Source organism: Theobroma cacao, chromosome 5 (assembly GCF_053813885.1).
Source record: "Theobroma cacao isolate CCN51 chromosome 5, ASM5381388v1, whole genome shotgun sequence".
Taxonomy (NCBI): Eukaryota; Viridiplantae; Streptophyta; class Magnoliopsida; order Malvales; family Malvaceae; genus Theobroma; species Theobroma cacao.
In genome coordinates this window covers 40,185,564-40,195,085 of record NC_142643.1, presented here as the reverse complement: position 1 = coordinate 40,195,085, position 9,522 = coordinate 40,185,564, and the positions used below count along the sequence as shown (strand labels likewise).

Below are 9,522 nucleotides of genomic sequence, written 5' to 3'. Positions count from 1 at the left end.
CTTCCACCCTGAATTGTATGTGTTGGAGTATAAGTTGTTTTATTGCCTGTTCCTCATAAATTGCATTGACTACATACTCAAATGACATTGATCGCTTGAATGCCCCTCACACAATAATCACAAGAAATAAAGGGACTCTATACTGAATGGACTCCAAAAGAATCAATTTTCTTAGTGAGAGCAGCTACCTGAGCAGTCAATGCTTTAATGGCATCTAGCTCGTGAACCCCATGCTGCCTTCTGTGGCAAGGCCCTCTTAGAATGCCATTGATAGTTGTTAGAAGCCATCTCATCTGAGAGATCATATGCATCATCAATTGACTTGGCCATGAGAGCACCACCAATTGCTACATCAATGGTAATTCGGATTGGATTTAATAACCTGTTATAAAATATTTGTACTTGCAACCACTTGTGAAGACCATGGTGTGGACATCTCTGGAGCAAGTCTTTATACCTTTTCCATGCTTTGTATAAAGATCAAAATCCAACTGCATGAAAGAAGTGATATCGTTCCTCATTTTTGTAGTATTTACAAAAGGGAAGAACTTGGCTAGAAACTCTTATGCAAGGCTGTTCCAAGTAGTGATGGAACCGGTGGGAAGAGAGTTTAACCAAACTTTTGCATTGTCTTGCAATGAGAAAAGAAACGGCCTCAACCGAATGGTGTCATCGGTGACTCCATTATGCTTAAAGGTATCCCAAATCTCCAAAAAATTTAAAACGTGGGCGTTCAGATCATCATTTAGGAGGCTTCAAAATTTAGTAGAAGTTTGGATCATTTGAATGATAGCTAACTTAATCTCAAAATTGTTGGCTTGAATTGTCGACATCTTAATGCTTGAATGAAGTCGTTAACTAGTGGAACAACATAATCCCTTAATGATCGATTATCCTCAACTACATGCCTTTGAACTTGCTGCTCACATTGATTCTCAACCATTTTATCTGATTGATTGGAGTCTTGAGAGTTTTGTCAAAGTAATCCCCGTAAAGTCTTCTTGATTTCCATATCACAAGGGACAATTTCTAAGCTCCTTACTTTTCTCGGACACTAGTTAAAAAGTACTTAAAAATAAAAAGAAGCAAAACTTGAATTAAGATTAGCTTGCTTGGTATTAATATTAGCAAAAGAATAGAAAAGCAACTCCTCAACAACACACCAAAACATTTTGCAAGTGCACATGGTCAACAAGTAATATAGTAGTGAGTGAGTTATCGTCTTTATAAGGAATTATATCTAAATTCTTATCAATTAATAAAATTGGGCAATCTAATCTTATCCAAAAAAATCTAATTTGGAAATTAATTGAGAATGAAAATTAAAATAGCAAGGCTAAACTAGTGCACTAAGCTAAAAAAAAATTGTAAAAAAATTAAGTTGAAAAACAGTGGAGAAGCACCTAAGGTTATGGAAGTACATATTTATTCCACCGACTCCTCAACAATAGAATAAAAAAAAAAAAGTTAGACAGTCTGAGCGCAGCTCACGGACATTTTCTTTTCATTTGCGTGTATGTGCACCCGTATTCATGGGTTAGACTACATATCTAGGCCCAGATTGATCCACTTTGGGCAAAATTTAGACTTTAGATTTTTAAAAATCAAATAATAAAGCAACTTAAGTCCATAACTATACATATCAGAGGACTGGACCAAGTCCGGCTTAACTTTTCTAAACGTCGGCCTAGTTAGACCCAATACAAATCAGACCTGACCCGGCTCATCGAGAGAACCTAGCCGAGTAGCCGTGTGCAGCAGATATCATTATAGCACTCGCCAGTTACCGGCTCTGCTCAACCATCACTCTCACTCCTCTGATAACGGAAGCCTCAAAGTCGAAAAATGCGAGCGAAGCAAATCCAATCATCCTGGACAAGATCCAAATCCCAAATCCTCCTCCTCTTCTCCACAGTCTGCCTCCTAGCTCTTTCTTTCTTCTTGTTCCTCTCTTCTCCCTCCGACCTGACCCGCTCCTCCACTCACTCTTTCGCGCACCCCCCCATCCGACCCGAAACCTCCTTCGTCGCTTCCCTCGAATACTTCCTTACTCACAAAGCTCCCAGTCACCAACGCCGCGCTTCCGATGACACGGTGCGTACGGTGCTCGAAGATGACGTCAGGAAACTCGACGAGAGAAAGTTCGCCAAGGAAATGGAGTGGGTGCACGGTGATCCGTATTACCCGATGAACATGCCGGTCAGGGTTTACGTGTACGAAATGCCGGCGAAGTTCACCTACGATTTGCTTTGGTTGTTTCGGAATACTTACCGAGAGACTTCTAATCTCACCTCCAACGGCAGCCCCGTCCACCGTTTGATCGAACAGGTGAATTTATCAGTTAAAATGACTTGTCGATTTAATAGAAAAATAATTTTTCGGCCTTTTTAAATACATCGTTGAAATTTGTTGAAGATTTTCGATTTGATTAGTAGAGTTTGTTTGGCTTCCTACAAAATATGCAGGAAAGTGAAAGAAAGTGTGAGAAAAATAAAAAAGATAGATGATTTCTTTTACCGGAAATTTAGTAAATTGTTAAAGTTTACTTGAATTTGTTTTGTTGATGCAGCATTCTATTGATTATTGGCTTTGGGCGGATTTGATTGCACCGGCTTCAGAAAGGCTTTTGAAAAATGTAGTGAGAGTTGATAGGCAGGAGGATGCTGATTTATTCTATGTGCCATTCTTCACTACGATTAGCTTTTTCTTGTTGGAGAAGCAACAATGCAAGGCTTTATATAGGGTGTGAGTGCGTTTCCAGGTTTTATAATATTTTTGTGTACATTTTCCTATCTCTATGCTTCCAATTATTAAATGTGTTTGAATGTACTCCTATTCTGTTGATTGCCGGATGTTATGTCATGTTTGTTGGATTGTTCGGGTCTATCAGTGTCATAATTTAGGTGAATGTGTTTATGGAGCTTTTGATTCCTCTAAGGGAGATGGAGGACAAGTAAAGAAAATCATAACTGGGTCAAGTCCTAGGCATTTGAGGGAGTACTAGATTGAGTTTGCTGCATTTTATAGTTTTATTATGTTTGAGTGAAACTAAATTTTGTGCTGTCGCTAAGCTGAACTTTCGAAATCAAATCTGCATTAACTTGTTTACTGAGGTATCCTATCATAGTTTTGGCTTGTGTTTCATGAGTTATGTTAGTATCCTTTTTTAAATCCATTTTTTTTCCTATTGGACAGGTTTTGGGATTCATATATTCGACAAAAATAGTGTTATGGAAAGAGTTCTGTAATATTTTATATGGATGGATGTGCTATTAAGTTTTAGAATTTGCTTATTCTAGGGTCTTGTTTCCTTTGGCTGCAGGAAGCCTTGAAATGGGTGACAGATCAGCCTGCATGGAAACAATCTGAAGGAAGGGATCACATATTTCCTATTCATCATCCATGGTCCTTTAAGTCGGTTCGCAGATTTGTGAAAAATGCAATTTGGCTCTTACCTGACATGGACTCAACAGGGAATTGGTAACTATATGTCTTTTGCAAATAAGATGGAACTTGCATGTTTACTAGTCATTTCAGCTTCCCGAAAGTGATATATTTTAACATTCTAGGTACAAGCCAGGGCAAGCTTCACTGGAGAAGGACCTCATTCTCCCTTATGTTCCAAATGTTGATTTATGTGATACAAAATGCTTATCAGAAAGTGAATCAAAGAGGACAACGCTGCTTTTCTTCCGTGGACGACTTAAAAGAAATGCTGTAAGAGTTTCATCTATCTTATTAGAGTCTTTGATTTTTTGTACTTGCATTAAATTTAGTAGAACATGCAAGAAAGGAGGATATTGTTTTGGGCATATCTGAGTGTGCGTATGCAAGAGATCTAGTCGAGAGACACGCCAATTTATTGTTTTCAAATGCTAGCATGGTAGAACAAGAAAGAAATGGTGGAGGGGAGGGGAAGGAAGAAGGGACTGTCTTAAGAAGATGAATGGATTTTTGATCTCTAATCCATAGACATGGAAATTTATCTGTTTTAAACAGAAAAAGGTGAAACAAGAAAGATGCCTTTTTGGGGTTTTTATGTGTGTGTGCATGTGTGTGTGCAAGCCTGCTCAAGAACAAGAGAGAGGTATTGAAGAGCATTAAAAGAATTAGTGATATTGAGAGCACAATAATCTGAAAACACTTTTTATTCTTTTATTTCCTCTTTGAGATCATATAGGTTCTTTGGAAAGCTATTAGACAGAAGTTTTTAGTGATTCGATGGTTTGAGTCATCAAAGTTTTTATTTTTCCCCTGTTCACCCTTTTTTTTTTTTATGGTTGAACAGGGAGTAGCAGTACCTGTTTCTCTGCAACATTCTCTCTCCTGTGTCTAACTTGCTTATATAATGTCTCCCGTTTGATCTTTTGGCTACTTATTTTGTAGTTTTTCTTTTTCAGGGAGGAAAGATACGTGCTAAACTTGTGGCAGAATTAACAGATGCCAAGGATGTAGTCATAGAGGAGGGAACTGCTGGGGTGGGAGGGAAAGCTGCTGCTCAGAAGGGGATGCGCAGGTAAGATAAGCTGATTCTCTTTCACAATGTTTTACATCCTGCCTTGTCATAATGGTTGTAATTGTTTCTTCTGTTATCAGGTCTATATTTTGTTTAAGTCCAGCTGGTGACACTCCTTCCTCTGCTAGATTGTTTGATGCTATTGTCAGTGGGTGTATCCCAGTCATTATTAGTGATGAATTGGAGCTTCCTTTTGAAGGAATACTTGATTATAGGAAGGTATGTATGCTTTTTTTAGAGCTTGAGTTGTCACTTACTTTCCCTTGATGCATCTTGGGTACCTTGAGGGTGCTTTTTACCTTTTGTTTAATGACTGCCTAAAAGTTGCTTATTATATGATTATGAGAGTATTATTGATATAGCCATGTAGGTTGAAACAATATTGCGGTCATTGTGATCAATTAATAACCAGAGTCAGTTGGAAATCTGCCTCCTGTATTATATGTCAAGGGAATGAAATTCTGTGCCTCCTTGATTTCATGTTGCATGAAGTGAATGATTATGATTACTTTATTATCAGTGGGCCGTACATATGTAGATCATCATTCAAAGCATTGAGAGCCAGATTTACGCATAAATTTGCCGGTTTTTTTTATCATATTTATACTCTGATTTATGCATCAACTATAGGATAAACCTCTTGATCATGCTACAATTCAGTTCTCTGTGCTACATGTACAACTTGAGATGGGTAAGCTAATTTTGTTGGTGGGTAGTATCGTATGGGTAAGATATATTATGAATACGGTCTCTTTTAAATGAATGCCCTGGTCCAAGGATCATTTTGTTGCAGAGAAAAATGAACAGACTTTTGACAGAGTTTCTGGACAATAGATATGTTAAATTGTTACCCTGCCTTAGTTGCCTGTGTATGAAGCCACCTGTCTCCCTGTGTACAATGCCATGTGCCAATATGTTGTGTTTGGGAATGATATGCACTTCATTTCATTCCATATTCTTGGAAATCTTGTACTATAAGAGACTTCATTTTATATGCCAGGATTCTCTATTTTAGCCCTTTTCCCTCTTAGGAATTTGTTTGACTTTATTAAAACATATAAAGAAAAAGTCGATTAATTTGCTGATTAAGCTGCTATCAAAGAGTTCAATGTGGTGTCATAAATTTATGTGTAATAGATAGTTGCTTAGATTACCTCTGTTATTTATTTTTCTTTTTTTGTTTCCTTTCATGCAGATAGCTATATTTGTTTCTTCAACTGATGCTGTGCAATCTGGCTGGCTTCTAAGATATTTAAAAGGCATTAGCCCTACTCAGATCAGAGAAATGAGGAGGAACCTTGCAGAGGTTTGTGATTGCAAAGTTTACATGATTTCTTCACATGTTGTAGAATTGCTTTACCTGTATCTTGTGCAACGGATAGATGGAAAGACAAATGAAAATTTTAGCATTTGGTCTAGCGCTCTCATTTTGAAGCCAAAACTTGGCATCTTTTGAATATTGATCTCTCTATGCCTTTGATAACCATTCAGCTTGTACCTGGGGAGAAAATTTTAGCATTTGGTCTAGCGTCCTCATTTTGCTTTGAAGCCAAAACTTGGCATCTTTTGAATATCATCTCTTTATGCCTCTGCTAATTATTTTTATACCTAAATGTTAAGTTCTATTGATAATTGTATGGTAATCCATCATTTCCTGCTTATCTTTGATTTTTTAAATTGGGATAATAATGTTAACCAACACTATCTTTTATAATTTTAATGACTGAAACTTTTTGCTATCATTTTCCAGTACTCAAGGCATTTCGTGTACTCTAGTCCAGCTCAACCCTTGGGTCCAGAAGATCTAGTTTGGAGAATGGTTTGTAACTGTCTGTTCACCAAAAATTTAGCTTGGAATTTTATCTCTGGTTATTTTATTTGAGACATAATGCTGAGTTATATTGCTCTGAGCTGAGACTTGTTTCTGTTTAAAAAACTAATAAAAAATAAAATAAAAGACTCTTAGATAGCTGTAGTGGTATATACTATCTCATTGCCATGGAGACATTAGCACAGTAGTATTAATTGCTTAAATAGCTTGACAGATCCGGTGGGCTGACCTCCAGCATTTGAGGTTGCTTGTAAAGAAATATTTCTATTAGCATTAGCATGACTGTTAATGGTTGAGCATTTGACTTTTTCTATGTTCTTATAGTTTTTGCCTGTGTAGATACTTGGTGCTGCTTAATTCAGCAAACTCCTACATCTTCAAAGCAACCACATTAGATTTACCAAAAATATGTGTATGAATTTCTTGTGTTCGTTTCTTAGAAAATCACTTACAGAGTCATGCATGGATGATGAGAAGCTGACATTGTGTCTGCGTGCATAATTTCAATTTATTTATTTCGTGTCTGTGATTCTATTGTTAGAGGAATTTTTTTTTTCAATTTCACAAGATTCTTTCCTTAGTAAAAACTGATGGGAATGCATGAAAAGTAATATGTTTAAATGATTAATAAGTTATGAAGTACTAATTTTGCATATATTTATTGGTTGCTACAGATGGCTGGTAAGTTGGTGAACATCAAGCTTCATACTCGGAGATCACAGCGTGTAGTTAAAGAATCAAGAAGTGTGTGCACTTGTGATTGCAGGCGTGCCAGCACCATTTTCACTCCTTCCTCTTGAACGTTCTTGCTCAGTTGAGGTTACTGTGTATTAAAATAATTCTTTAAACATATATATATATATATATATATATGTACGTGAGGCTTCCTCTTAAAATATAGTAGTTAACTTTAATGTTCATAATTTATTTCATTCCAAATTTGTCATTGTTACATATTTGATTTGGCCGGCATGCATATTGGTGCCTCTATTCAATGCATTGTGTTCAGATTACACTTGGAAAAGATCTCCCTTTCTAAAAACTTACATCTCATGATCAGGAAAAGATCCTTTTTTCATTTTTCCTAAAAGTTTTCTTGTTTGCCAAAATCAAAAAAGAATTACTCAAATAATATTTACCAGATTTTTATTTTATTATTTTCCTTTTGGATGTCTTTAATTATAATTAAAAAACCATTAAATTGATTTTTTTATTTTGGTGTGGGTGAACAAGAACAACAAATCACTGAAATTAATGGTTTCTTCTCATGATTCTTGAGTGATCATTTTTTTTACTTCAGCCGTGTATACAATACAAGATTCACATTCTCCTGAGGTAGGTTTAATTAATCGTAATTTAAGCCCTATAAATAAACAACTTATCCTCCTAAGAAAAAACCAGTACACTAGTTAAGGTCTCCTCTCTTCCATTTTTTTTCTCTCCATTCTCCAATGGCAATTGGAAAATTCTTCCTTGTCCCTCTCATGGTGATTGCTTTTATGGTCTCCTTAGCTGGCTCTGGCAATCTCTCATCTCCCTCTCTTTGTTTATGCAACAAACAGAGGTTTTAATTTAATTTCCCTTTGTCATTATTGTGTCTGATCTGAGAAAATAGTTTTGGGTGCAGATGGTGAAATGAAAATAGTCATTGATCCCTAATGCATTGATGCATGTTCTGAATACTACGGAAACATTGAGTGTGATGCGGACTGCCAAACCCAAGGATACAGCTAAGGGACCTGTCTTCACCAACAAGGAACTGACAATATTGAACAATGTTGCTGCCAGCCCTCTTGGTTGTAAACTCTCTTAAACACTCAATAATCATATCATCTCCTTCTAAGCTTAATTTCTCAAGGGTTCTATGTATGCTTTGATCAGCCAATAATATTGCAATGTACTGGTTACCCATATTTTTAGAAGAAAACTATTACTTGGTTTTTTTTTTTTTTCATAAAGAAATAGGAAAGCATATACGTAACTAACCTTACCTTATAACTAGAGTGAACTACAAATTTATTTCAAAAACAAAATACAAATTTAATTTCAAACCAAGAAAGCAAAAGCAAGTCAAATTTAAAGTAATTAATGAAGAAGGTAGCCTTGAAACTGGGTTTTAATGTGAAAGTTATCTGTTCTAAATCGCTAAAAACTAACACAGCATACTATCAACCATTTATTGAATATTAGATAACAATCATAAATCAAATTTATTATTTATTTGTAAATTTGATTAAAAAACTCAAAATTAATGGTAAAATTATTAAGAAATATTTTGTAGGAAAACAAATAATCATTTACTGTTAATTTTTCACTATATTTAATTATATTAAAATTAACTATATCTATTGACGATGTATTTAATTCATCACCTTAAATAAAATAATAAATTCACTATTTACCTCCGATTATTTGCATGGATACTTCAGTCTTACCATATTAGCCAGAAATCTAACAAGTTAAGATACAATATATTATTAAAAATAATAATCTCATGCATGAATGAGTTACACTTCTAAATTAATGTTCAAAAAAAAAATTGCCCTTATTCTTTTTTCACTGCGAATCATGATTCTTGTATGACCATTTTTTTTTTCCTTTTTAGTAGCATTTCTTTGGCCATGTATCCAGGGTTCACATTCTTGTGAGGTAGGTTTAATTAATCCTAGTTTAAGCCCTATAAATAAACAGCTTCTCCTCTCTGTCATTTTATTTCTCTCCAATCTCCAATGGCAATGGGAAAATCTTTACTTCTCTCACTCATTGTAATTGCCTTTATGGTCTCTTCTGTTAGCGCTGGTAATCTCTCATCTTCTACCCTTTTATCTCTTTGTTTATGCAACAAACAAAGATTTAACTTAGCCAGGTCAAAGGTAGCTTAAGTAGTACATACATAATACACACACATAGAAGTATTCACATGGATCAAATATAAGTAGATAAGCACAAGAACTTTGCATGGAATGTTTTAGAACAAGATGAAATATCTCTTTGATTAACATAAAATCTTATTTTGAAGTTCACGAAAATGATTGCTTTTGTCATTGAATTTGATCTTAGAAAAAGTGGGAATTCTGGGGTTAAAGAGTAGTAATATATTAATTATAATGAATTCTTTTTTGTTTTGATAATTAATTATAACGAATTCCAATATAATATGCTTGGGTGCAGATGG

The 9,522-nt window shown here is 35.2% G+C and overlaps 1 protein-coding gene and 1 non-coding gene across 3 annotated transcripts; both read left to right on the top strand.

Annotated features, from left to right (window-relative positions):
* Nucleotides 1-418: 418 nt before the first annotated feature.
* On the top strand, nt 419-524 carry LOC148762881 (small nucleolar RNA R71). The gene has a single exon (XR_016026835.1). It is a non-coding gene; the product is annotated as a small nucleolar RNA R71 (small nucleolar RNA).
* A 1,229-nt stretch (nt 525-1,753) lies between these two features.
* On the top strand, nt 1,754-8,190 carry LOC18599515 (Exostosin family protein). Of its 2 annotated transcripts, XM_088806942.1 has the most exons (10): nt 1,754-2,328; nt 2,570-2,743; nt 3,323-3,480; nt 3,570-3,717; nt 4,401-4,516; nt 4,597-4,735; nt 5,712-5,822; nt 6,267-6,335; nt 7,022-7,166; nt 7,975-8,190. In XM_088806942.1, the coding sequence occupies exons 1-9, from the start codon at nt 1,846-1,848 to the stop codon at nt 7,145-7,147; spliced, it is 1,524 nt and encodes a 507-aa protein (XP_088663068.1). In that variant the 5' UTR covers nt 1,754-1,845; the 3' UTR covers nt 7,148-7,166; nt 7,975-8,190. The 2 variants fall into 2 exon arrangements, with proteins under 2 accessions (XP_088663068.1, XP_017977964.2); XM_018122475.2 differs by lacking the exon at nt 7,975-8,190 and having other exon boundaries at nt 1,755-2,328; nt 7,022-7,371.
* Nucleotides 8,191-9,522: the final 1,332 nt, after the last annotated feature.

What these genes read in the sequence shown, in the direction of transcription:
- LOC18599515 (XM_088806942.1), top strand. Translation starts at nt 1,846, where the DNA reads ATGCGAGCGAAGCAAATCCAATCATCCTGGACAAGATCCAAATCCCAA. An exon ending in AATGCAAGGCTTTATATAGG is followed by an intron (nt 2,744 to 3,322) that starts GTGTGAGTGCGT and finishes CTTTGGCTGCAG; the next exon opens with GAAGCCTTGAAATGGGTGAC. An exon ending in TGAGGAGGAACCTTGCAGAG is followed by an intron (nt 5,823 to 6,266) that starts GTTTGTGATTGC and finishes ATCATTTTCCAG; the next exon opens with TACTCAAGGCATTTCGTGTA.